The sequence below is a fragment of the Cebidichthys violaceus genome, unplaced genomic scaffold (genome assembly GCF_023349555.1).
Source record: "Cebidichthys violaceus isolate CVI_PGR_0920_01 unplaced genomic scaffold, fCebVio1.0.p SCAF_52, whole genome shotgun sequence".
Classification (NCBI taxonomy): Eukaryota; Metazoa; Chordata; class Actinopteri; order Perciformes; family Stichaeidae; genus Cebidichthys; species Cebidichthys violaceus.
This window is the reverse complement of record NW_027176728.1, coordinates 827,532-855,467: the sequence shown is the minus strand read 5'-3', so window position 1 is coordinate 855,467 and position 27,936 is coordinate 827,532. Positions and strand designations below refer to the sequence as shown.

The following is a 27,936-nucleotide window of genomic DNA, read 5'->3' as shown; positions in this document are numbered from 1 at the left end:
GAAAGAAATGGTATATTTGGATCAGTAAATCTTTATTTTTTTGGTGTAACTGTGCAATAAGTGATACCTCTGACTCCTGCTACATTCTAGATACTAGTGTCAATCTTATCTCCGTCTTGATGAAGTAATGAAAGGAACATGAGATCCTCTTGCTAGCTGTTTTTTCTGGATTTATGCCCAGTTGCCATGGATCTGTCGATGCACTCATAGCCCTGATGGACGCCGCATGGTCTGGTTTGAAGCTCGAGAACACAGCGAGTATGTGTTGCTGGGATTGGTTAGAGTCAGTGAAACAAAGCGAGACACAATAACTCAAGCAGCATGGGTTTTTTTTTTGGTCAATAGCTCCACTTTGCCTCCTCCACCTAAATCTAAAAAAACGTGACATTCAGATTTTAAGTTGCCAACCACACAGTGGGGAGGTTGTTAGTTTTATAGCCTTCACTGGGACTTTCCGAAACGATCTCTTAACAAGTCAAGCCAAAAACACGTCAGCGCTCCAACTTGGGAATGTTGAATTTTACATCAGAGCCATGAATGCAGCACCGTAACGTAAGCATTCACGTTAGGTCATTGCGCTAACGCCGCTGTGTAGCTGAGGCTTCTTCTTCCCCAGTGGTTCTCCGGGACTGGAAGGCCCTTCTTGCTCACCGGCTCCACCACCAGCTCCAGCAGGCAGGGCGGTTCGGGCACCGCCAGCTCCGTCACTCTGAAAAGGTTAGAGTACGCCCGGCCCACCAGAACCAGCTCACCCGGGGAGATCCTGGGATCGGGTCCTCTCAGCCGTCGCCAGTAGACCCGGAAGTGGCGCGCCAGCTCCGTCAGGTACTTCCAGCGCAGGGTGGCGTTTAAGTGCAGGCAGGGAGAGGGGGACTCTGGTGAGGTGCCGGCACCGCGCAGCCACACCACGTCGTAGAGGCACAGGCCCTGAACCAGCTCAGTGGAAACCTGTAGATCTACATCCAAAAGCTTAAAGAGAGAGAGAGAGAGACAAGGGGGCACAAGAACCATTTAACAGGGAGGAACTCTCATATACTCATATTTAAAGGGCCAGCGTGTAGGATTTGGCGGTTGAAGTGGAAATCCTGTATTTTACTAGTTCCATTGAATGAACATAGTTATGGCGTTAAAACAGCTGAGCACATTGAACACAACTGGCTCACCATGATTTCCCCCACCCTGCAGCTGAATGGCGTGTCCTGCGGCGGTCCGTCCCGCTGGATGCGGAGACAAACTTCTCTGAGAGCACAGCCGCGAAGCTCCAGCTGGGAACACCTGCCCGACGGAAACAGACGTTAAAGCCGATACACCCTTTGACGTAGCTGTTAACTCGGCTGTTAGGAGGGCCTTACCCGACGGTCCAGCCATCTGGACTCGGGTTGCCGCACAGCTGAGTGAACTGGCTCACCAACTGGAGCCCCTCATCCCGTACCGCAGGAGACCCGCTGCTAGCTGCGGAAACATACAATCGGCGTTTGGCAAATATGGAAACCCAGGAAGATACAAATCCGAAGAAAACCTTTTGCAACGTCCAAGCATTGGAGCGGGGGGGTTGGATACTCCAAAAGTACCTTGGGCATCGCGGGTATGGACCGTAAGGAACTCACGTTTGACGTCCTGGACGTCCATGTGCGTGCAAAGACGGGCGTCTGTAGTCTTCATCTCCAGGGACACTTTGATCCCGGTGGATGGCTTGTAGATAAGGGTCACCAGAGTCTTGGATGCCAGGGGTACGTGGAGGGACAAGATCCTGAAAAAGAGTCAGAAACGGAGTACTGTGGACGCACCGTGAGACCTGCGTGGAAAGTAAAGCAAGGGGGAACGAGAAGCACACACTTGGCACAAACTGGAGACGCGTGTGCGGCGGGGATGAGTCCGTCCAGCAGCAGTGAGCAGCCCCCATTCCAGGCGTCCTCTGGGCAGCCGCGGCTGCTCAGCCAGCCCTGGTCCTCCAGCTCTGTGTGGTAGTACAAGGGCTGGGTCTCCTGGGCGCTCAGGTTGAACCAGCCCCTGTTGGCCTCGCGCTGCACACACACGCACACGCACACACACACACACACACACACACACACACACACACACACACACACACACACGAATGAAAATGTTACAGTTGACTCTAAAATGGACTGCAGAGATGTGAGGACTAGTGCGATGGGATCAATGCTGCTCTTCCTTCCTGGAGTTAAAACAAAATTAATAAGTTGGCTTAGATCTAACAAATGCCCAGGTTATCCACTACATTATATGTTCATGATCTCGATCATATTACGTTATTGTCTTATGACATTTTACTGACCTCAATATCGTTTGAATTTGGCCAACATGATTCCAGAATAAAGAGCTGGGTTTTTCCTTCCATTATAAGACTTGGGCATATGCATATTTTTCTACTTTTCTTTTTTTTTTTCACACATTCCAATTCCAATGTCTGATTAAAGCTGCAAGCAGCATTGATCGGGCCCTCGCAACTTCACGCACGTCGAGGGTACTGGCAGGACTCTGGTTGACGTGGCCATGCATTTCTGTGACCATCATACATTGTGTGCACGAGTTAAACAGTATTTCCTGCCTCAACCAGCAGCGTAGCAAGATCATGTTGCCAGGTCTTAAGCCTCAAATGTTTTGAGTGTACCTCCGATACAATCAGAAATGTAAGCCTGTTAAGATCATTAAGAAAATGAATGTGTGAATGTGTTTCAGTGTTTATAAAATAACAGACCGTCAGTTGACTGGGATGGGGTTCAACTCCCTGCAGTGTCCTGCTGATTGTATTTGAACTTACATGAAAGTTAACAGAACAGTATTGTCATTTGCTTTTACTTTAACACTTTAATTTAACACTGTTTTCATTTTAAGCTCTTCTATAACTTTAGATTGTAGTGTGAAGCATTCATTGTAACATTTAACCTGATTTTCATGTAGAAGCTCTGGACAGATCATTTATACTAATGCCCACTGACATGATTTGAGAACCACTGTTGTCTAACTTTTGCTCTCCATGCATCTTAGTTTGCACATATTTAGATCAGAGAAGTCTTTTTCTCATGGTGTGCACACAAACCCTTTAAATAAATTCAGTGTTTGGGCTGCTGTAATTAAAGAATCCTGCTTACTTCTGTGGTTGCCAGTAGGTGGTGCTATGACTATGAGTTAATATTGGCATGCAAAAGTCCTAAAATCATGACGGTAATCAAGCATGTCAAGTTTGGGACAGTTTTGTCAAAGTACAGTTGAGTTACAACAGCTTGATGGATGATGGCGAACCATGTAAAATGGCTGCTACACCAAGTCCATGTTGTTTGATGAAACCTCAAGCTTTTAGTAACTTTTAATCGCTACGGTCTTTAGATTGTTCTGACCAAATTCTAAGTTGATCGGATTAATTCCCTAGGAGGAGTTCGTAGTACAGCACATGGAAATGGAAAAAAACAGGAGAAATTCATACAAAATTCAAAATGGCTGACTTGGGCTGACTTGGGTTTAGAGCATGAACCCCTAAGACTTTTTGTTAAGTCTACATGTGATACATCTGCTTACCAAATTTTATACAGCTAGGTGAAACGTACTGCGAGGGCTGCATCGTCAAAAAATTGTAGGGGGCGCTATCGAGCCAACTTGCCGCTCTGAAGCATTAAAATCACATCAGATAACTACATTCAGGATTTTAAATGTGTTTGACAAGTTTGGTTACGTTTTGAGCATTTTTAGCCCCTCAAAAACACTTTTGTTTTTCATGGCGAAGAATGCGTCGCCACGGCAACGGCCTTTCACGAAACAACAACCTTTGAGTAACTTTTCATCACAAAGATCTTTAGATTGTACTGACCAAATTTGAAGTCGATCTGATTAATTCCCTAGGAGGAGTTCGTTAAAGTAGAGCCCCTGGAAATGTCTAAAACGACACTAGAAATTCATACAAATTTCAAAATGGCTGACTTCCGGTTGGGTTTAGGGCATGGCCCCAAGAGACTTTTATTTAAGTCCACATGTGATACATGTGCCTACCAAATTTTGTTAATCTATGTGAAACGTACTGCGAGGGCTGCTTCGTCGAAATTTTGTAGGGGGCGCTATTGAGCCGATTTAACACTCTGATTGAATAAAATCATATTATAGAACTACATTTTGGCCTTGTGATCTGTGTGTCAAGTTTGCTTGTGTTTCGAGCTTTTTTAACCTCTCCAAATGACCATCGTTTTTCACGGCGAAGACTGCGTTACCACGGCAACGGCGTTCGACGAAACATCAAAAGCTTAGAGAACTGGCATTATGAACTTCTTACATTTGTGTGGAACAAATTTGATGTTGATCTGATTTTCCAACTTAGAGAAACAAGCCAAAGTATAAAGACTTTAACTTACTGTTGCCAGTAGGTGGCGCTATGACTATGATTCAAAATTGGCTTGCAGATGTCTTCAGGCCTGGAGTTAAATCAAACATGTGAAATCTGGTAAAGATCTGATGATGCGGAGTCGAGTTACATCAGTTTATTCGTTCATGGCGAAGGATCGAAATTCGCAGAGCCGCCACGTCGCCATGCTTCGACAACTTCCTACAATTTTCCCAATGAAGCATTATCAACGTCTTAAGGCTTTTGTGACAAAATTTGAGAGGGATCCGATTAATCTGTGAGCAGTAGGGTGTCAAAGTACACAACCTATGACTTCCTGTTGCCACTAGGTGGCGCTATTACTATGATTCAAAATGGTCATATACATGTGTTCAGGGTCAGGATGTTATGACATATGAGAAATTTAGAGCAGATTAGGCAATGTACAGCCGAGTTACAACAACTTCCTGTTTCATGGCGAATGGTGTTTTTTTGCCGCCACGCCACGGACACATAGTTTGATAACTTTTTGATCTTTGAGTATCGTTTCACTGCCAAGGTCTCAAGAGCATACTGACCAAATCTGAAGGCAATCGGGTTTAATCTTTAGGAGGAGTTCGTTAAAGTACGGCGCCTTGAAACGGTCCAAAAACGTCATAAAATTCAAAATGGCCGACTTCCTGTTTGGTTTAGGATATACCTCCTTTTGACTTTTTTGTACGTCCCATCACGTTCCACATACCTACCAAATTTCATACAGCTAGGTGAAACCCAAAGTTGGGGCTACTCTGTAGGGGGCGCTATCGAGCCAAAATGTCATGCCGCAGCTGGACACCCCAATAATACTGGAATTTTCACCACGATTGAATTTTGTGCCAAATTTCAAAAGATTCCCAGTATCCCAAGCACCTCCTTTTTGCGATGAAACTGGTACGATAATAATAATAATAATAATAATAATAATAAAAAACATTAGAATAACAATAGGTCCTCCGCTCCGACTACGTCGGTGCTCGTGGGAGTGGCTTAAAATGGTCGTGAAAAAGGACAAAATAAATGTTTATCGCAATTATTTCTGGGACGATAGACCATCCAACGGAATCTGTTACCGTGTTGGGCACTACGGACAACTGTTTAAAAGCCCCACACCACGTGCCGTTGGTTGCAGATCCGCCTCCTTCAGTACCTTTCCTCTCCAGTAGATAGCCTTCCCGAAACCCTGGCAGAAGGAGGAGATGAAGGGGAGCGGCGAGGCCGGCCGATGGACGTACAGGTAGTCTGACAGAAGAGCCCAGAACCTGCAGGCAGGACGGGTCACGGTTAAATAAAAACATCTCCGCTTTCCTTCTTCTGCTTTCAAAGTTAAAAGTTGAATGTGTGCATTGCCGTCGCTGTAAATATCGTGTTGATCTCACTTGTCCTGATTCTCGCGGAACTCGGTCTTGTCGTTGAGGGTCTCGTACACCCAGCCTGGGGCAAAGATGGCCGTGGAGAAGCCGTGCTTCTGAATGATTTCCAGCGCCTGCGGACGACCGAAACAAGAGGGTGCATACGTCAAACGATGGTAACGATCAACGCTTTCTTCAGCAGCAGCCGTGTTCCGCAGGGTGTACCTTATTCGTTTCCAGCATTCCTCCCACCACCTTGCCTCGGGCGAACACGTCCACCCCGACGTAGACGTCAGCCTGGCGGCCTTGGATCCCGCTGTAGTCCCTCATCCACTCCAGGTTCTGCTCTGTCCAGTTGTAGTTGGTGAAGAAACCATCGCAAGCGTCGAAAAACACCCTGTTATGAAGAGATTGAGATAAAGTGTTGGACAGTTACCAATGAACTGCCAAAACTGTTGTAATCATCTCTGGTTGTTTGTATCGAGTTCTGCTACCGATTTCAAATTGCTCTACCTGTTGGACTGGTTGAGCTCATTTTGCCACAGCAGCTTTCCGTTATCGAGCACGCTGTCGTACCACAGCACCAGGCCGCCAGGAACCCGCTCGTGCAACTGGTCCGTCAGATAGCGCAGGAACAAAGGCGCGTTCTTCACCGCAACCTCCTGAGGGACAAGAGGGCGGCACACACGGGGACTTTACATGCTTCAGGGCAACATCTTGAAGAGACAAGGCCACTACAAAATGTCTGCACCATGTTCACCGTCTAAGTTTAGCGTGTTAGTATGCTAACATTAGATAATCATCAGCAAAGAACAGCAGAGGCAGATGGTAACGTCACATCTGTAGGTGTTTGGTCATGAAACAAGTTATGTTGTTGACCTGATGATGCCGCTGGGTGAAAAGTCAGAGGATCACTAAAGTTATTACAATTAATCCTTTCTCATTTCATGGCAATCCATCCAACAATAACATTACATTTCAAGAATACGCATTCCCCAAATTCATCCTCTTGGAACAATCTATGTACAAAACCTTCTGCCAAACCATCTTGCAGATGTTAAGATGTTTCACAGGATAAGTGACATCAATCAACCTGCTGGTGGAGCTGGAGGAACCATCAAATTCTGTACCTTTCATCTTCAGGGGACCATGAATATTTGTACAAAGAAGAACAAATTCCAGGTCAATCTGGACTGGCTGGGATCTGCATTGCTTTTGTGAATTTGCCTTAGGATAAAGGTTCCACCTGGAACTCTTTCAGAGGGTTCTTCCTTCAACCAAAGGGTTACACTTAGAAGAACCATCTGTGAAAGGTTCCACAGATGGAACCCCATATTAGAGGCTCTACAGAGAACCTTTCTATGGTGTTATGGTTCCACCCAGAAACCTCTCTCAAGGTTCAATCCAGAACCTTTTCCACCTTCTGAGGGTGCCAACAAGAGCCCACCCACTGGGTTCTAAAGGTTTCATGTAGAGTATTGTGTTGACTGCCAGGATAAAAGTCTTACTCACACTCAGGGAGTTCTCTATGTTGATGAGCCAGCCATCGAAGCCGTAATAGTGGCTGAGCTGGACTAGTTTGTCAGCCACCGACCGGTACGACTCCTCCTCTTTCAGGAAGACCTCGCACGCTGCGGCTCCGTCGGTCCACTCCGTGATGAAAGTCCCTGAAAGGCAGGCAAATTACGACGGGAGATTTGTACAGATGAAGACAGGAAGACCTAACTGGAATTGTTCAGAGTTCAAATTCTAAATTCTAAATATGATACCCGATATCGAAGATATAAAACACAAATTCAGGATTCCTGAACCGGACCTGGTTGGGTTTATGTTTGGCCTTTTGACTCACCGAGAACAACGACTCCATGTTTGTGCGCTGCATTGGTCCACACAGCAGGAGGGATAGTCACCATGTTGTGTGTGAAGTAGTTGAAAATGTCAATGTATTGCCAGTGGTAGAAGGCATACGGGGCCTCTGCCATTGTCCCCTGAGCAAACCTTGACCACAGTAAAGAGCATGACAAAGCTTTATGTGAAAAGGGTATACATATCTTATAGCAGAATGAACCAACGAACCAGACCTGTCGCATAACGCCTTCATCAGAATGTCAAATTAACACTCCATTTACCAAAAACCATCCTCATCATCATCACGTTGATGAAGTGAAAACACACTTGTGAAAGAGATAAAGTTGTAAGACCGAAACCTTGGACAAATCCCAGGCCAGACAACGCCGTGGTAGCAAACTGTCAATCAAGAGGTAGCCCCGCCCTAAAGCATACCCCGCTTTATGGTCTTTATGGTCTTTATGGTCTTTGGGTTTGTGGACTGCCGTTCTGAAGCCTCGAATCCGGCGTTTTGGCCGTCGCCATCTTGCAACCAGTGAGCAGAAGTTACCATATTTAGACAGCGGAGGAGTGACGCAACGACGCTGTATACGGCTCTGGTAGCGACCTGTCAATCACAGTAGCCCCGCCCTAAAGCATCCCCTGCTTTATGGTGTGTTTGACTCTAAATGGAGCATAATGTACTAAGTGAACATCATGCTGTATTGAAGAAGACTGTAAACTAGAGATTGAGACCATAAACTCATGTTTACAATGTTTACTGAGGGAATAAATCAAGAGAGAAGTAGAGTCATTTTAGACTAGACTTCTATACAACCAGAGGAGTCGCCCCCTGATGGCCACTAGAGAGAATGCAAGTTTAAGATACTTCTGCATTGGCTTCACTTTTCAGACCTGAGGGATGCCCCCCAAAAAAAAGTGTCACATCACCTACTCTAAGCTGTAACATTCTCTCATCTACTGTACTACTACTAGTACTATTGTACTACTGTCCATAAGTAATGAGCTGGAAGGTAATTTGTAGATTTTGGGATGACATTACAAGCTCTGGGAGTATAACTTTTAGAAGCAAAAGTCTCAATAAACCAGACCTTTTTTTTTTTTTTTATTCAGCACTAAATATGCCTCCATACCGGTCATCCAGGTAGCCTCCCATCATGTCGTGAGACACCAAGGTACGACGGAGACACCTGGCAAGAGGAGGCTCCCGAGGGGCCAGGGGGACTGCCGCCACATTGAAGGGGTTCGCCTCGCTTTGTTTCCACGACAACAGCTCCTCCAAAGATTGAAGGCCACAGCTGATCGGTTCGGTGGTGTCGGCGTCGTAGTGTTTGGCTGAGAGGGAGAGGGCATGAAATGTTGCGTATAAAGTGTTGTGGTCATCGAGTCATCGACTGCAACTAAGGGTTTTTTTTTTCTCCTGCTGCTGGTAACAAAGACACCTCACCTGGCAGGGGGGACGGCACATACTTGACGACTTCATGGACACCGCTCGAATCCATTGGTTGATCCAAACAAGACTCCAACCTGGTGAAAGTACAAGGCGGCAAGGTGAGACTGGTGCATTGGGTTGAATTATTAAATCACATTAGTAACTTAACTGGTTCTACTATGATATTCATGAGTCTGCAATGACAAATGTACCCTTTAAATGTCCACTAGACTTTAATTCCAGGGCTGAGTATTGACCATAGACTGTATATAAGACGTGGACGTAGTCATTGAGACGTCACCCACTGGTTTGTGGACTGACGTTTTGTGAAGCCTCGAGTTCAGCAATTTCGCAGTCGCCATCTTTGATTATGGCCGTCGCCATGATGGGTTTTTTTTTTTTTTTTACAACCAATGAACAGAAGTGACCATATTTGTCATGCGAAGGAGTGACGTGGAGACACCATATATACGTCCCTGGTAGCAGCAGCGACCTGTCAATCACAGTAGCCCCGCCCTAAAGCATACCCTGCTTTATGGTCTGACTCTAAATGGATCATAACTTACTAAATGAACATCATGCTGTATTGAAGAAGACGTGAAACTAGAGATTGAGACCATAAACTCATGTTTACAATGTTTATGGTACAAGGTAATAAATCAAGAGAGAAGTAGAGTCATTTTCTCATTGACTTCTATACAACCGGAGGAGTCGCCCCCTGCTGGTCAGTAGAGATTACATACGTTTTAAGACACTTCCCTTCACTCGGCAGAACCGGAGGTTGCCACCTTTTATTGACTAGAGACGCATCAATTCAACTTTTTCAGTCTTGATAACGATACCACAGCTTTTGGGAATCTGCCGATATATCGAGTACTGATCCGATACCAGTGTTTAATTAATAAGCGGTTTGCCTCGCTGTGCGGTAGAGACTGGGATCATTCTTTTATGTGTAATGCAACATCAGGCCCTGACTTAAAAAAGCATTGCTTCACTAACTTTGTAAAACAAAATGTAACAAATAAATACATATCAGTCAATGTATGACTGTTGTTTGTCATCAAAATGATAAATTGCACTCCAGCAACTTAGTAAAAAAAAATTATCGGTAATTACAATTCAAGTGTAAAATGTCACGTGTTTAATTGCCACCCAGCTCCTGTTAACAGTAGACATTCTGACGTAATAAGTATCCGAGTACAGGAAGTTACCGGCTGGAGTCACTCGTGTCCGTCTGCGCTCCGACGTTGTGATCCTCTCCGTCCTCTCCTCGTAGGGAAAGCTTGTCTCCATCCCCGGTCAAAGCCATTTCACTGACTTTAGATCAGTTGACAGACCTTTGAGGGAACAAATTCTGTAAAGGAGGAAACAGAGAGGTGTTTCCTGCGAGCACCAACAGCGAAACACTTCCGACCCCCAGTCCTTCAGAATAAAAGCGTAATTTCCATAAATTAAAATTACAATAATAATTTAAAAAAACTAAAGCAGCACAGCTGGTACATTGCTACTTTATGTAAAATGCCGTACTTCAATAATTAAATTATAACTTTCAAAACCGTTAGGTATTGTGAGATGCTGCTAGATGAAGTTGAGTTTTCTAACCATGTTTTACCGCAGAATTGCAACAACATAGAGGTGTACAGAGTTTATTTTAGAGAACTCCATGTGGTTTGTTGTCCATAGAGGATGGACTCAGGCCAGCTGGACAAAGGAACCACTCTTTTGTTGTTGTGCAGGACCAGACGCTTTTACTTGGAAGAGATGAGCCCCTAGCAAGCAACCAAACACGAACAACAACACCGGGCAATGAGTGAGGACGGCAAAGATGGCGGTCGTAAATAATACTTCCCGGCTTGGGGGAGTAGTGCTGTATGCCTGATATGTCCAGCGAGGTCAGTTAAAAAATGAATACAATTATATATTATTTAAATATTATTAACGTAATATTTATGGTGTGGAAGTAGTATTTATCGTCACCATCTTTATATACATATATACATTCACACTTTTTTTTCTCAAACGCATAATAAAATTGAACAGATTTATGTAAATACAATTTTTAAAAGAGCTGATTTCATAATGTCATGGTTTTCAAAATAATACAGACCCACCTATCTACAATGTAACCATACCCGTGGAGGCTTCTGAGTCACAAACTGAAAACTTAATTAATAAAGTTCCGTTATGATAACTTTTAACCCAGCAGCCTCCTGAATAATCGTATCAAATCAATCAATGGAAGGCTTCAAATTAAAAGCTTATTGTTAATTTTATCACAAGCTATTTCTAAGTTCAGTTATATCCTTAAAAACACGTTGGTAAATCCCACAGACTAGTTCTCGGCGCAGGCCCAGTGAAGCCGTTACCGGTCTTGCTCTCTATTGACAGCTCTCTACTTCAGACGCTCTCTGGCAGCGTCCTCCCTCATCACCCAGCAGGGAAGTGACGTCAGACACCTCCTAGTGGACTGACAGAGACGGTAGAGACGGTAAAGACGGACCAGGACACAGCGTAACCTCCGCCAAAATCCATCTTCATCCGTGGACAATTAACGCGCATCCGTATCAAAAGCAGCGAGAGCATAAAGTACAAACTCAAACCTTTTGAACGAGCTGCGTATTGGCCCAATATGAGGTCAGCGTCGTTTTAAAACAAGCGGCGAAAGATTTGTGAGAGCCGACTTCATCCGGGAGACGACCTACAGGAAGACTCCACCATCGCCACCGAGAGGTTTTAATGTGTCGGCTGTTTCGCCTGTTCTGCTGTTAAACAGGCTCGAGCTTTAAAACCTGAACATTTTTTGGGGGATATTTTGGAGCTAGCGAGCGCGCTTGCTAGCCGAACACAGATCGCTAACCATGGAGTTGAGAGTGGGGAACCGATATAGACTGGGCAGGAAAATTGGAAGTGGATCATTTGGGGACATCTACCTGGGTGAGTTCGAGTCAAATACACCCGCTGTTCTGTCTTTGTCTCCGGCTAACGTTACCTCCATCGGGGACATGGAGCTCTGACAGTTTGTCAGCTGGTTTCCTAAACGAGCTCCATCAGCTGTTTAGTGTTATCAACGTTATTAGTCAGTCAGCTAGCACTCTGTGTAGCAAAGCCGCTAGCGTTAGCAAAACGATACCTTGACATTTCACAGCAGACGATGTTCATGGTGCATTTGCTCGACTTGGGGGGACACTTTGACTGTCGTTACGTGACATGAATGTCCAAGTGAACCGTGTTCACGACAGGAATCTTGAACTGACGGCTACCCGCTGTGCAACATGAGCTAAACCCTTTATCGGCTAACGTTAGCTCATATTTGAGTCGCCTGGAAGCAGCAGAACACGGGAAATACAGGCCATGGGCTTCACTGTTAAGTGGTAAATGATATGAACCTAATCTACTGATGCTGAATAGTCACCTCTAAACACACCAGGCCGGTTCACGGTCCTCCTCTGATCCGTAAAAGAGAGCTCCATCAGAAGGCTAACGTTAGCTTCATCGGTGCTTGTCAAACAGGATCGTTTCCTTGACAGGTTTCCCAAAGGTTTTTTTTTCCCTTACAGTTTCATTGCGCAACCAATAGATTTCTCTCTGGCAGTAACCACTATATGAAACGTGATGCATCTGTGTGTAATCCGGGTCCTTCAGACCAGCTGTGGTGTCTTTGAAGTGAAACTGGTTCATTTGATCCTGCTCCCTGTTTGGTGCCTGAGGGGACATGTTCATTCATCGCTGAGTGTCGTATGCAAATGTCACCTATTGATCGTGTTTGGTGTGTTTTCGAGAAGCGTGATTGACTGGGTGTGTTGCCTCTCGTTGAAGGTGAACGTTAAAGAGATGAGCTTTAGCTGGGCCGGTTGAAGATGACTCTTTAGAGGGTTAGATTGTTAGCAACGAGGCTGTTGTCATTAATGGTGGCACGTGCATCAACACTGACATCTGTGCGTTAAGAGGCACAAACCTTTGGGAAACCTAGATAATGGGGAAAACATTTGGAATACAAATTCCTAATGTATTCTTCTTTGCATTGTGTGGTGGCAACATGTGAGGTCACCATCTCTTGGCAACGGTGTTTAACAGCTGATCGCGTTTCTGAGCTTAAGACTTAGTCATCTGGACAACAATGGAGAGGAGACATTATGAATTCATGAAGCCGGTTTTTCTTTTTAGTGCCTGTGGACTGATCACCTCATCGCTGACATCTAATCAACCCCGGGAGAAGAATAGCCAAGTCTGACTGTCGGAACTCACTCACAATATGATTTCATTATGTGACGGTGTTGTATTATTGATCATTTTGGTATGGCGGAATTGACCCATATACAGGCAATGGTTTACACAGAGCTGTTACTGCTGCTGGATAAGTAATACGTCTATTTCTCTGAATATAAACTGCTCGTTGAAGACGATGAGATCTAGTGAGAAAACAAACAGGGCTGCTGCTGTTATTTTCAGTATTGGTGGATTATTTCTACGATCAGTCGTTTGTCCGTAAAATGTCAGAGAAAAGGGAAAATCACCATCCAATTCCAAAGTTACATATTGCTTTTTAAAAAATTAAAAAAAAAACAAAACCCAAAGATATTCTGTTGCTTCAAGTTATATTCAAGTTGTGTAACATTGACGAGATGAATTTCAGAGAGTAAACAAAAGGTATGCTCATTAAATATCTGCCTTTTGCCTGTGAAACGTTACTCTCTCCCTGAGGGTTAATGATTTACTTCGTAAAACAAACAAAAAAAACCCCACAAGTACTCCATTTTTTTATGGCGTCGGTGGAAGTTGTCTGCTCAAAGCTTAACGAATGCATTGGTTACATCCAGACCGGTTTCCACATGACCTGTTGGTTGGACTGAAGGCGAGAGCTGCCGGCTGCTTGCGTGTTATTCCGGCTCCCTGGCCGGTGACTGATGTGACGCAACGTTGGTAACGAGAGCCAGAACAGTGCACGGCTCCATAGCATCAAAGCGCCTGACTCAGTATTACAAGTGTAGCGGAAGTATTTCATACTCGTGGCTATATTTTCTGCGTGTACGGTGCAGTAATACAGAGCTTTGATGAAGCGTGAGCAGCTGGCTCACTGGGTGGTGGGCTCTGCTGGTCTCGGGTGTGATTGGCAGGAGGAGGCGATGCGGTCAGCTGTTGGAACGAAGCCTCGTGCTCTCTGTGCTCCGACTGTCAGAAGTGGTGGAATAGTTAGTCATCATTTGAGAGGGTCGTCGTGACAAAAGGTAACAAAACCCACCCAGAGCTCACTACCTGACGCTGTGGTTCTTCAGCGAGATGTGCTGAAGTGTTTACCTTTTTGGTTCTGAAGAGTGAAGCCGATGCGGAAGTGTCACGTGCATTCTCTCTAGTGGCCAGCAGGGGGCGACTCCTCCGGTTGTATAGAAGTCTAGTCTAAAATGACTCTACTTCTCTCTTGATTTATTCCCTCAGTAAACATTGTAAACATGAGTTTATGGTCTCAATCTCTAGTTTCAAGTCTTCTTCAATACAGCATGATGTTCATTTAGTACATTATGCTCCATTTAGAGTCAGACCATAAAGCAGGGGATGCTTTAGGGTGGGGCTACTGTGATTGACAGGTCGCTACCAGAGCCGTATACAGCGTCGTTGCGTCACTCCTCCGCCGTCTAAATATGGTAACTTCTGCTCACTGGTTGCAAGATTTCGACGGCCAAAACGCCGGATTCGAGGCTTCAGAACGGCAGTCCACAAACCAACGGTTGACGTCAAGACGGCTACGTCCGCTTCTTACGTCCGGTCTGTCTGAAGCGGCCGCTTCCTTCCTGGACTCTCTCCGCTGGGTCCATCTGCAAAAAAAGTTGAGCCTAGCTCAGCGTTTTTCACAGCGCGCTGCGCTGGCCTGTCCTGTCGGCTACACTCCTGGTAGATCACCTTTCCACTGCTCACTGTCAATAAGGCTTCAAACTCGTGGATCCGTCTCTGAAACTGGACTTCGTAGATCCACTCGGTGGTGGGGCCGAACGATTAATCAAATCCAAACGTCGTGATGTAAAGGAACTCAGTTCTGTCATTGCACAATTTTTTTATTTCACCTGCTCACAACCTCCCTAAGCCTATGAAGACAAACTGAACCCTCTTTCGGAGGGTTTTGTAATCCACTTCCCGCTCTTTATAGGTTTGGCACCGGCCCGCATTGGGTAGCCGGCCGGAGGGCGACGGTGGCCCAGAGCACACGGGTCGGTCGCTGCAGGGAAGAAAGAAGCAGAGTAGTCCCGTGGTCCTGAATGAACGGTCTCTGAATACGTTCCACTGCTGTATAAAAGGAAGGGGGTCCGCTGTGACCACGGGCCGGAAGCAGAGACCACCGAGGCTTCCGCTCTATCTGAATACTTTTACCGTCCGTGTGACGTGTTGCTCTGACTGACTGGAGATCAGTGCGACGTATTTTGCATGTATTGCTGTTCTTTGCATGGGGAGAGTGACCTCATTCTCTGCTCAGACACACAGCACTGCTCTACAGCTTTCCATAGACAGTAGTTGTGTGCTGCTGTATCAATGCTCTTAATATCACACTCGGGACCTTTATGTTAAGTCATGATGATTTTATTACGTATTTACAACTGGGCGATAATTCCATATCATTTATCGTCTTTCAACGGAATCCTACCGCGATGGACTCGGACATCGTGACGCACAATTACTCCGTCCAAATTGATAACTAAACTTTTCATATTTTGCACTTGAGCTCTAAATATAATGAATAAATGCATTTCCGTTTGTCAAGTATTAAGTTCACCCAGAACAGAACCGTGTCTTTATTTCATTATTTCATATAGACCGTTCTTTTATTGAACCACCTGTAAACATGCTATATCCTGAGACATATATATATATATATATATATATATATATATATATATATATATATATATATATATATATATATATATATATCTCTCGATGTACGACTTGACCTTCATAGTGATAGAAGATTTTTGCCATATCGCCCAGCCCTACGTTACACGTTCTACTATTCTACTGCACCTGAAGGTTTGTACATTTAAATCAGCTCCATAGTCGCGCGTTATTCAAATACACTCGTACGTCTATTTCCTCAGCTGCCGTCGGCCCGTAACCAGCGTTGCGTTTGCCGTGTTATAGAAAGACGTTTTGCTCGTGTATCGTGATTAATAAAGAAGCTCTTTTTAAATCCCACTCTGAATTGTAATCGAAAGGAAAAGTGAAGTGACGGTTTGTTACCCGTTTGACTGTGGACTTGTGTAACAGATAGTGTGCAGTGAGAGCCGTCGCTGTATGCTGAAAGGGATGGGTCCATTTACATAAGCAAAGCGAGTGACGAGCGCAGAGGAGTCGAGACACGCCGCTGACTCACCGCGGTTCGGTTGCGTACAAAGTGTTCACAGCGGCCGCGTTGACGTCATCTCAGGCCGCTGCGTCTCAGAGACTCTGAGAGTTGAGAAATCTTTTTGTTGTTGTCCATTTCACAGTTGCACGTCATACGTTCAGGGTTTGATGCGCGTCCTTTGTCCTGAACCTCAAAGGCCTCACCACGGCTCCCAGAGGCCTCGCACCCCGTCAGCCTTCTTTATCACGCTAGTGCTGCAGGATCTTTACAAGTGACACTCCAGAGTGAGTTTAGTGTGCGCCATGCTTCTGTGTTCAAGTCTGGACCGGTTAACACGCACATACTGGAGTGCCAGCGTGACGTATGTAGTTATTAACATCATAAAAAGTTTAGAGCCAAGTGACTCAGTGTGAATTGTGGTAGTAGTAGTTTTACCTCTGTTGCTGTTCTAGTGCAGGATGGGGGGGGGGGGGGGGGGGGGGGATGTGATGTGTCCGGACATGTTCCACCTGCAGCCGCGCTGCACACACGCCACATATGCACACACTTTTGTACCAATAACACACACAATCTCAAAATGCTCATGGGCTGGGCTGGGCTGGGCTGGGCTGGGGGGGGGGGGGGGGGGTTGCATTCCTAGAAGAATCTGTCGAGACAAATCGCATTCCTGTGACGCAAAGCAAGCTGACAGAACACTGACATGTGCTGCTCAGCCTGTGGAGAGTCTTTACGGACATTGTCACCTGATGCCAAACGCACGCCCTGAACAACCAGTCATTGTGAGCGAAGCGTCTTTGCGTTATGCTGAAACTGAAGCAGAAAAAAGCCGACCTTGTGTACCTATCGCTCTGTGTGTTTGAATCTAGAAGAATACATGCATTAGACAAACTCCTACATTTCTCTCATGACTGTTGCAAGTCAGTTATTTGCATCTATCGTTACCTTTTTAATTTCAGATTATTCTAAAAGGAATAAAATAAATTGTGAACATTTCGATTGCTTCCACACAGCTCTCAACATGGCGGCGGCCGAGCCGGCGGCTAGCAGCTAACGGCGCTAATCGGTGTTTACCGCTACGCGTCTGCGACGGCGTCCGTCGGTCAGAACGCCGTTATCAGCTGTGATGCAGTGCGAAGCGGGGGGGGGGGGCGTTAGCTAGCCAGGTTAGCTAGCCAGGTTAGCTAACGTAAGAAAAGAGAGAGGAGCTCTGAAAACAACACACACACAGAGGGCGTGTGGCAGACGTTACCACACAATATAATAATTTGCTGCTTTAAATCTCCAAAAGAAAATACATGTAAAAGTGAATAAATGAAAGGTGTTTTGAGGGGAGAGTTGCGCTGCTCTACATGAGGCTCATTGATCAATTCTTCCCATTTTTGCCCTCTAACATTGTCCTCTGCGGGGAAACAAAATGTCGTCCCTGATGCCATGCAGGCAAATGTAATTTGCGGTGGACTGACCCCTTTTGAAAGCGGCTACCGGGACTGATATGGATTTGGGTAGCCAGCCAGAGGCAGATCAATGTCATCTAATTTGGTTGCATATACTGTGTATATGATCTGCAGCAGATCCGCCCCTTTTTTTGTTTTCCTGCACAGCCGCCATGCACGCCGCCTTCTGCTCAGCGTTATTTGATCAGTGCTGGTGTGTAAACATTAAACCATATAAGCTTTAAAGTGAGTCACGGCCCCTAATTGTGCTCCCCGCCCCGCCCCCGGGGAGTGGCGCCCCGCCCGGATGACCTCATACGGAGAAATCCATGATGATCCGTCGGTGCCGCTTTGAACTGCTGCCCGTGTGAGACCATGTGTGTGGAAACGGGATTATGTAACCTGGTGTTCAGGTGCCGTGTTTTAAGTGGAAGGGAACTGGAACCCCGTAACCACGTTAAGGAAGCCAGCGAGCTGAAGCAGCAGAGAGCTGAAGCAGCAGAGAGCTGAAGCAGCAGAGAGCGGCAGACCCTCTCGTCTGATGAAATGTAATTATAGCTGCGAGGAAGTCGGGCTGCACATGCAAGGAGACACTCGAGAGGAGAGCAGGGTACATGCAGTGCACCCTGGTGGTGTCTCAATATAATACTGATGACTCTATTTGACCTCCATAGACGAGAAGAGTGGCTATTTCTAAAAAAAACAATGTAAACTCCTTTTGAGCTCAGATTAGCTGCTCCGCTAGCTAATCCAGCACCCCGCTGCTGGAGGCCCAGGCCGTATTGCCGGAGGGAAGGGAGGGAAGGGAGGGAAGGGAGGGACGGGAGGGACGGGAGGGACGGGAGAACCAGAACCAGGGCTGCGCAGGGCGGACTGTCAGACCACCAATGCAGTAAAATGAGAGGTTTCCCAAAGGGAGTCTGGTGCTTGGAAACAGTTTGTCCTTGAGTACCGCTAGAACAACACAAAATTAAAGTTCATCATAGTTACTCCTCCTTCACTTTAATCACCAACCACACAAGTGACCTATCTATATCTATATCTATCTATCTATCTATCTATCTATCTATCTATTTATTTTTATTTATTTATTACACGATATTTATCCCGTTGAGGGGGATAAATGTGTATGTGTATGTATGTATATGTCACTATGAAACTTTTGGGCATGTGAAATTATTATCTTCATGTCAAGTTTGCTTCATTGAATCATAGGACTTGGGTAAACATGGACATTGACCCGACGGCAGGACATCTTGGACTTGTCCTCGCTCTGCTGCAGATGAGCTACTGTTACACGAGATATCAATCAATAGCCGCAGTGAACGTCTGCGTACTCCGGCTGACGTCCTGCATTCCGTCTGTCCCTTCTAGGTACGGACATCTCTGTCGGAGAGGAGGTCGCCATCAAGCTGGAATGCGTGAAGACCAAACACCCACAGCTCCACATCGAGAGCAAGATCTACAAGATGATGCAGGGCGGAGGTACGGTACAGCCTGTCACTTTGTTTGTACTTTAATGAACCGTGACCTACGTACTCCACGTCGATACAGACAGTCAATACTCCTACATTTCATTGGCTGTATGTTATGTTATATCATAGCAGGCATTTTATTTTGTAGCCTAAGTCCCTCCCCGATCACAAAACGGTGTTTGGAAACTCAGCCGTGACCGGTGAGGTGAGGTGAGGTGAGGTGAGGTGAGGTGGGACAACACCATATCGGAACGTTACGCGTAGAAGATTGTGATGTTTATTGCAACCTCAGCAATATCCCCCCCCCACCACCACCACACGGCTCACAACATGGCAACCACTTAGCCGGCGGCTAGAAGCTAACGGTGCAAGCAACAGCGCTGACTTTACTATATCTTTACAGAGTTTGCTGTTACACAAATGCTCCAAACTTTGAATTTAGCACCTTTTTTTTTTTTTTTTTTTTATGAATTTATTACACCAGCGATCCTATTAAACAGTCTGCTTGACTGCATGTCCAAGTTTGTTTCAAGTGTGCACACGCATGCATTTGTATTTTTGTCCCAGGACGCTGGCTGACCCAGACCGAGGGCTGTATTTGCGTTTGTACGTATATAAATAGATGGTGCTGAGCAACTGAGCAACATCATTTTGTTGCCGTCTGCCTATAGAAGGCAATGCCAGATGGCCTCTTCGCCTCGGCAACGTCAGCCAATTACCAGCTACTACTAAACCAGCTGGTGTGTGTGTGTGTGTGTGTGTGTGTGTGTGTGTGTGTGTGTGTGTGTGTGTGTGTGTGTGTGTGTGTGTGTGTGTGTGTGTGTGTGTGTGTGTGTCCGCCCGCCCACAGATGCTCAGGTGGGGGGGGCAGACAGTGTGTCCTCAACATTTTATTGTCAATAGTAACATTGCACCAGACTACTTTTAATATATTGTGATTTAAGACTAATATTCAGCATATTTACTCTGAATTTTTAAGATATTTAAGTGACCTGTGGAGAAATAAACCCATCTTTTGGTAACGTAAACAGCCCTTTGCATCACAGTACTCCTTCAATAAGCACTAAATATGTCCCCTTCCTCCCTCTTTCCTGCTCCCTTCTCTCCTCCAGTGGGCATTCCTACGATAAAGTGGTGCGGGGCCGAGGGCGACTACAACGTGATGGTGATGGAGCTGCTGGGGCCCAGCCTGGAGGACCTGTTCAACTTCTGCTCTCGGAAGTTCAGCCTCAAGACGGTCCTGCTGCTGGCCGACCAGATGGTGAGTTCGCAACGGCGGAAAAAAAAAACAAACCTAAAATAAACGGTCCCGATGGTCTCCGAGTAGCGCCGACTCACCGGACGCCGCTTCTCTCCTCTAGATCAGCCGCATCGAGTACATCCACTCCAAGAACTTCATCCACCGAGACGTGAAGCCGGACAACTTCCTGATGGGGCTGGGCAAGAAGGGCAACCTGGTCTACATCATCGACTTCGGCCTGGCCAAGAAGTACCGCGACGCGCGCACGCACCAGCACATCCCCTACCGCGAGAACAAGAACCTGACCGGCACGGCGCGCTACGCCTCCATCAACACGCATCTGGGCATCGGTAAGACCGGCGGCCACAAAATCCTCCGGTGAGCGGATGGAACCCCCCCCCCCCCCCCCCCCCCCCCGTCCACGCTGCCGATCTGACTTTGTCCTCTTGCGTCCACAGAGCAGTCCAGACGGGACGACTTGGAGTCGCTGGGCTACGTCCTCATGTACTTCAACCTGGGCTCTCTTCCCTGGCAGGGCCTGAAAGCCGCCACCAAGAGGCAGAAGTACGAGCGCATCAGCGAGAAGAAAATGTCCACGCCCATTGAGGTCCTCTGCAAAGGCTACCCATGTGAGTCTCTCCGCTCTTTGTCGGTTCTATAAGTCGTGTATTAACGTTGATCCGAACCGAACCCTCGCTGCTCGTGTGTCCTGATCCTCTCCCCCCGCCCTCCCCCCCCTCCACAGCGGAGTTTGCCACCTACCTGAACTTCTGCCGCTCCCTGCGCTTCGACGACAAGCCCGACTACTCGTACCTCCGCCAGCTCTTCAGGAATCTCTTCCACAGGCAGGGCTTCTCCTACGACTACGTCTTCGACTGGAACATGCTCAAGTTTGTAAGTGTTTGGTCGCATTATTACCGAGTCCAGGTTGTCTTGGTGCAGCGTGTGGTAGCTGGCCACCTGCACCGAGGAAACGGGGGTCAGCATTTCACCTCTGGTACTGCGTCCATACGATCTGAATTTATATCATCAGTTATATTAAAAAACAAATCCTCACAACTAACTTACAGCAGTGCAAGAATATGTAGAACTCAACCAAACTGCTGAAAGTTAAAAAAAAAAAGAAAAAAAAGAGGAAAGGTTCTAGTTGTTTTCACTCTTCTGCCATTTTGAATTTAATCAAACAAACTACAAGACGTTCACAGATGGATGGATGTGTTTTAGGGCGCCAACAGGGCCGTGGAGGACGCAGAGAGGGAGCGTCGGGAGCGGGAGGAGAGGCTGAGGCACAGCAGGAACCCCGCGGCCAGAGGCCTGGCCTCGGCCTCAGGAAGAGCCAGGGCAGCTCAGGAGGTGGCGGCCCCCTCCCCGCTCAACCCCACCTCACACACAGGTCAGCGCACACACACACACACACACACACATACCTTTAACAGTAGAAAAGGAAGCTGAAATCAGCTGACTGACAGAACCCAGCTGCTGTAATTTAACGTGCAGTTTGAACATAACAGTCCATCATTTGACCTCTCGTGCATTTTTCCAGGTTTGGAGAAGGAGAGGAAGGTGAGCATGCGTCTTCATCGCGGGGCGCCTGTCAACATCTCCTCTTCGGATCTCACGGGACGCCAGGACACGTCGCGCATGTCCTCACAGGTAACACGGGCGCACAAAGACACGCCGCTCAGTTATGTGATGCACGAAATCCACGCGGTCCGACTAGGGCTGTCGCAGTCGAGAGATTTAGTTGACGGTTCGTTGTCATAGGGATGGTTGCGATTCATTTTATGGCGCACGGACGCGGTGTTTCACCTCTCGTTCCGCTGCACGGATTTATTCCAAATAGCTCGTTCTAAAACTGTCTTGAGAAGACTGGAGACGGCTTACTCTGAAAGGACCCACAGTCCAAACATTCATGTGAACCGTCTAATCACTGAAGCTGGACGGAAGCAACTCCAGCGCCGCGATCCTCAGAACCGTCAAACATGCTGCTGCTGCTGCAGCCGCCGCAGATCACAAGATTTAGCGCCTCTCAAAACAACACTTGTGGTTAAGCTAACGGCTAACAGGAGAACCGGTCCAACAGCTGTGTTTGGTGTTTTCTCTCCTGACGTTGGAACCGTGTGCTCAGACACGTCACTCAGCCGGCTGATGGAAACGCAAAACGATAGAATATAACATTCATTATGTTGCTCCGTTCCAATCTTAATTCAAGGTAGATTGTAGAATTTAATACAAGCTTGACAGCTGGTGTTGAGTGCCGTCGTGAAGCAAAGTTTTGAAGCCTCAATTTTGAAATGATGGACGTCGCCATCTTGGTTTTTTTCCGCATCCAGAAATGACATGAGAAGGTGGAGCAACCGCACACTGAACAAGACATTTTGAAATGTTACAATTAACTTTCATGAATTGAAAACACACCGTGATCCCAGATCGGACGATGCCGTGATAACGACCTGTCAATCACAGTAAGCCCCGCCCCTAAAGCATCCTCCTCTTTGTGGTCTGTTTGACTCTAAATGGACCATAATGTATTGAAGAAGACTGTAAACTAGAGATTGAGACCATAAACTCATGTTTACAATGTTTACTGAGGGAATAAATCAAGAGAGAAGTAGAGTCATTTTAGACTAGACTTCTATACCACCGGACTTTAGACCGAGTTTAAGACTTTCTCAGGGACTTTGCTTTTCAGAACCGTAGCTTGTTGTGAGGTTTTAGGGCTGTTCAGCTTTATCGCCCAGTTTAAAACACTTGTTATAACAGTTATCAAATGTAATTACGTCTTACATTCTCAAAAGGGTAACTAGTAACTAGTTACAATTCAGAAGTAACCATCCCGACGCTGTAGTCGCGACAGGTCTGACGTACCAAAGCTTAGTTTTTCACAGCAGAGCAGGAAAGGTTCTGTCGGGTACAAGACATGAGAACTAAAAACAACAAAGGGAGCACTTTGCATCGCTCGACGGTACATATTGTGAAATGTACTATTATCCAACAAAGACGAGGACCAAACAGGAACCATAGATCACAAGAGAACACAGTGTGTCTCGCCATCTATACACTTCCCTTTCTCAATGACACCAAATGTTAGTTTGTTCCCCCTTTTTTTTTTTTTTTGTTGCATTGTACATTCACTGACGGGAAGCAACCAAGTCGCTGCAGCAGTTTAGTAAGAGACGGATTAAAGAGAACACTTTAGATTGGGGTGTGCTGGTTTGCTGGTAGTGTGGACCTGAACAGCAGCGCTTCAGCAGCTCCTGTTGTTCTCTGTAGACCTACTGCTCCTCCAGGAGGTCACGCAGTGTAACGGGGAGGATGCTTCCTTTTTGGATATTCATATTATGAAGCCCTTGATAATAATGAGAGCAATGTCATTGTTACATTGTTACAGAAAATATCCATGTATGCGACCGCGGGTTACTTTTTTTTTTTTTCTGTGCCCTTTTGAAGCGCGTTAGAAATGAGCGGCGTTTCTGGCTTTTTCGTCTATTTATCATAAGATGTTATTAAAGGGATCGAACTGAAGACGCATCACGTCTGTAACGCCGTGTTTATGCATACATGACGTTGTTAGCAAAGCCCTGATCAAACCAAACTCCATTGAGAAAACGAGCATTTTTAAAAGTTGTTTGTCGTCTTGCGGGGGGGACTTGAAGCTTGCACTCACACGGGGTTGATATTATTTACTTTTATTGATCCTTTATTTATGTAGTTGGATCTTATGATTCAGGATTACCTTATATAATCTTGTTTTTAAAAAGAGTTGTGTCCTATCTCTGATGGAAATAGAAATGACATTGTTTCCATGTTCCCTCAGCAGGCCCTGTCCCGGGTCACGCCCAGCGGCCTCCAGTCTGCAGCGCCGCGGTGAAACCCTCCCCCATCCACCTGTGCACCACGGAGGCCTCAACACGCACCGCCTGCAACACACACACACACACACACACACACACACACACACACACACACACACACACACACACAGGACTCTTCAATGACACAGAGGACTACCAACGAATGCACCAGAGTCTGGCAGCCCTCCTGTACACCTGACAGAGGATGAGGCGCACAACCAGGAGTGTGTGTGTGTGTGTGTGTGTGTGTGTGTGTGTGTGTGTGTGTGTGTGTGTGTGTGTGTGTGTGTGTGTGTGTGTGTGTGTGTGTGTGTGTGTGTGTGTGTGTGAGAAAGAGATGGGTGCAGTACAGTTCAGTAGCAGCCGTGGCCTCCCTCCTCCTTACTGTCGATGAAGCCATGGAGTCACTTTCCTCTGGCATCTTTTTAAAACGTTGGTTTTACTCATTTTTAAAGCGTCTCTTACTTCACGGGGGTTTGTTTGAAAATAGTGCGTGGGACATTTTTGATCACAAAGACATTTGATCCGTCACGGCAGCGTTTAAAGGACGGAGCCCAAACTCTGTTTTGTGTCCTGAAAGACTTTTTTTGTTGTTGTACCTTTTTGCTTTAGGTGTTTTGAGGTGTAAATGTAAAGGTAGGACGACCCCCTTGTTTTAAAATGTGAGAGAGGCTCTTTTTAATGTTCTATTTCCGATGGTGATCCCACAGTACGACGGGTTTTGTTTTTTTTTGTTGTTGTTTTTGTTTTCCTCCTCCTCAGGTGCGTTGGAACCAGGACGTGGTAGTAAATCCAAAAACACGCAGCACATTCTTCTGTCTTCAGGTCGTGACTGCGGTTGCGCTGCTTTGGGAAAGCTGTGAATGGAAACGGTCCGTCGGCATCGAGCGGACGAGACGTCGTTTTAAACCCGGTGCATAGTGACGTGGTTGGTGTGTGTGTGTGTGTGTGTGTGTCTGTTTGTTTGTGCGGTTCTGTCTCGGGGGGTGAACATGTTGAGGGGCTATTTTCTTTTAGGGTTTTCACTCCTTTGCCTCCTAAGCTCACTGTAGACCACATTTTATTGGAGAAAGACGGACATCTCTGCGGCCCGTGTCTCCAAAATGAGGCAACTCGGCACCAAACCCATCCGATCGATGAAGAGCACTGCAGCGAAGAGGACAGACACGTTTGTGACTATTGGGGTGAACTGTCCCCTTTAACATCGGGCTGAGTGGACGTGAGTGAGGGCGGTTCTGGAGAGCTACGGTGCTGAGTGTTTGTCTTAAGAAGGGAGGCGGTCCCAGCGGCACCGGAGCCTCGCGCGGCTCTTTCTTTTATCCGGTGACCTCGTGTCTCCTTCCGCCCGGGCGGTTTGTTTTTTTTAGGGTTTTTTTGCCGATGAATCCTGCAGCTTTTGGAGTAGAAAGTCCTCGATGTGGTAGACCGCTGGCAGAGTATCGTCGGCTGTTTTCTGTAGTGGGGGGGGGGGGGGTGTAGTGGTGATTTGTACATGTTGGTTCTGTTGTTGTGTGTATAGGATGTGCTTACGCTCTGTCTACCGCGTCCACATGAGCCGCTGTACGGCTCCGGACGGCGGCGTTTGGAGGGGATGGGAATGCCTCACTCCATATTTTTTTTTTTTTTAATAAAAAATATACCTCACCTGTGGGCTTGAAAAACAAACGAAAAAGGCGATGGCTTAACTTGTTTGTCTCACTGATGATGGCTATGATAGATGCAAGTACACTTAACAAGGGATAATAGTTTTTAGTTTTTTCAGTCTGTGTCTGCTTCTCTCAGTTCTTTCTACTTTTGTCACTTCCTGTCTAATTTTTTTGCTTTTAACTGTGCAGGGGGGATGCGGGATACTCATGTCCCACAATGCATCTCTCACCGTGGACTCATGGGAAATCTTTTATTCCACTCCACACCTTAAGACTTTCGCTCCTCATTTGTAATGCCACTGTATTTGTGTATTTTAAAAGTGTAAATAAATTAATAAGTACTTGTACATGTTGCTTCTTATTGGTCGGGCTGGCTGACATGAAAAGCAGAGAAAGTGAGGTTGGTTTTTTTTGTGGATGGGATTGCATATTTTTTTTGTGTGAACTGATCCTTCAAATCGTTAGAAGGCATCCTCTGGGGACCATGAATATCCATGGTCCCCAGTGTGTTGCGATTTACAGATATTGTTAATCACGATATTAAAAAAAAATTAAATATTGATACCATGTTAATGATGTTGCATAATTCAGCACCTCAAATCATTTCATATACAGTATAGTAAACCTCTCTACACGTGTTTTGAGTTAAATTAATTTGCCCTTAAGAGACACAATTTGTATTTCTTATAATTGTGTAGTGAAAATCTAATGTAACAGACCTAATTTAATATGTATTAATTGATAAAATAACCCCAAAACATATTTGAACGAAGCTGTAAATGACAGTTGTGGGGCGGAGCTTCATAAAGTCTCTACTGTGGAAAACGACAGTTAAATCACTAAACTATCATTTATGGTTCTCTTTTTTTTTTTCCCACACTGAGGTCTTGCCCAGTGCAGCTTTAATATCTAATACCATTCCATGACACCATGAAGCTTCCGGGTGTCCTGGTCTGTATTTATATAGGACATCGCTGCGGTGGCATGATCTGACCACTGGGTGGTGCTGTGGGGCGACCTGAAACACCTGCCTTGCTGCACAGAGGACGGTTACACAACAGGTCAGGCTGCTCCTCCCTGCAGGACGTGATGAGAAAAACGTCCACAGTGAAAACTCACAAAGCAACAAGAGAGAGGATTCAAAGCAACGTGGGGGGGGGAGTTGACGTTTGGATTGTAGTGCTTTAACGTCAATTTCATTATGTATTTAATATATAATGAAATGTGAACATCTGGAGTATTATTCCAGGGGGCGGGGTGTCTGTGTTGGAGGGTAATAAATAACCTCACATGCTCCCTGTAAAGGGGGGGGGGGGGGTGTTGACATCAAACGGCAGTCTCTTCCAGCACAGTAGTTTTATTTATTACCTGATTATTAACACTCGGTCAGTCAGAGCATTAAAGGAAAGAGCCACAGCACAGCAACGCACCTCCAGGAGCAGCGCAGCTACTGATCAATGCAAATGTCGATGTGAACTAAGGGCTGTCATTAAGTCATAATGAGAAACCATCACAAAGTTATGAGTCAGTAACGAGATATTAAGTCATTATGTTGGGACGCTAACTCAGGAGCCTTGGATTTGACTCTTTTGTTTCTTTTCTTCTGTGTCTGAAACGCATCATCCGGTCGATCACCACAGCTGACTGTGATACGGGAAGACACCTGTCAATCAAGCAAATGTGCCCCCAAAGCACGAGTCTCTTATATACTTAAAGCTTACTTATATACGAGTTAAATATTTATGAGAGTTATTTATTGACGTTTTATTTTGTAGAATAACATGTTAAAACATCCTAATCTTGTCAACAGACTTGTTAAAATCGTCTCTGTGTGTAATCATTTTTATGGGATGATGGATTTAAAAAACACATACAAAAAATATGAACTTTGTGCGCAATGGCCTATAAAAGACAAGATTTTGACCAGTCGTTTTAACTGTGTGTGGCAATTCTATGA

General features: G+C 45.9%; 2 protein-coding genes across 4 annotated transcripts; one reads left to right on the top strand and one right to left on the bottom strand.

Annotated features, from left to right (window-relative positions):
• Window positions 1-15: 15 nt before the first annotated feature.
• Window positions 16-12,503, bottom strand: engase (endo-beta-N-acetylglucosaminidase). Of its 2 annotated transcripts, XM_068731505.1 has the most exons (15): window positions 12,414-12,503; window positions 10,213-10,355; window positions 9,017-9,096; window positions 8,703-8,904; window positions 7,571-7,719; window positions 7,234-7,388; window positions 6,235-6,383; window positions 5,947-6,118; window positions 5,749-5,855; window positions 5,520-5,631; window positions 1,837-2,024; window positions 1,608-1,750; window positions 1,353-1,452; window positions 1,164-1,275; window positions 16-969 (listed from the first exon to the last, which is right to left on the bottom strand). In XM_068731505.1, the coding sequence occupies exons 2-15, from the start codon at window positions 10,308-10,310 to the stop codon at window positions 571-573; spliced, it is 2,166 nt and encodes a 721-aa protein (XP_068587606.1). In that variant the 5' UTR covers window positions 10,311-10,355; window positions 12,414-12,503; the 3' UTR covers window positions 16-570. The 2 variants fall into 2 exon arrangements, with proteins under 2 accessions (XP_068587606.1, XP_068587605.1); XM_068731504.1 differs by lacking the exon at window positions 12,414-12,503 and having other exon boundaries at window positions 10,213-10,382.
• csnk1da (casein kinase 1, delta a) lies at window positions 11,475-26,326 on the top strand. Of its 2 annotated transcripts, none has more exons than XM_068731508.1 (9): window positions 11,475-11,935; window positions 19,139-19,249; window positions 20,352-20,500; window positions 20,601-20,829; window positions 20,938-21,108; window positions 21,225-21,373; window positions 21,704-21,872; window positions 22,023-22,132; window positions 24,300-26,326. In XM_068731508.1, exons 1-9 carry the CDS (start codon window positions 11,860-11,862, stop codon window positions 24,348-24,350), a joined length of 1,215 nt encoding a protein of 404 aa, XP_068587609.1. In that variant the 5' UTR covers window positions 11,475-11,859; the 3' UTR covers window positions 24,351-26,326. The 2 variants fall into 2 exon arrangements, with proteins under 2 accessions (XP_068587609.1, XP_068587608.1); XM_068731507.1 differs by having other exon boundaries at window positions 24,297-26,326.
• Window positions 26,327-27,936: the final 1,610 nt, after the last annotated feature.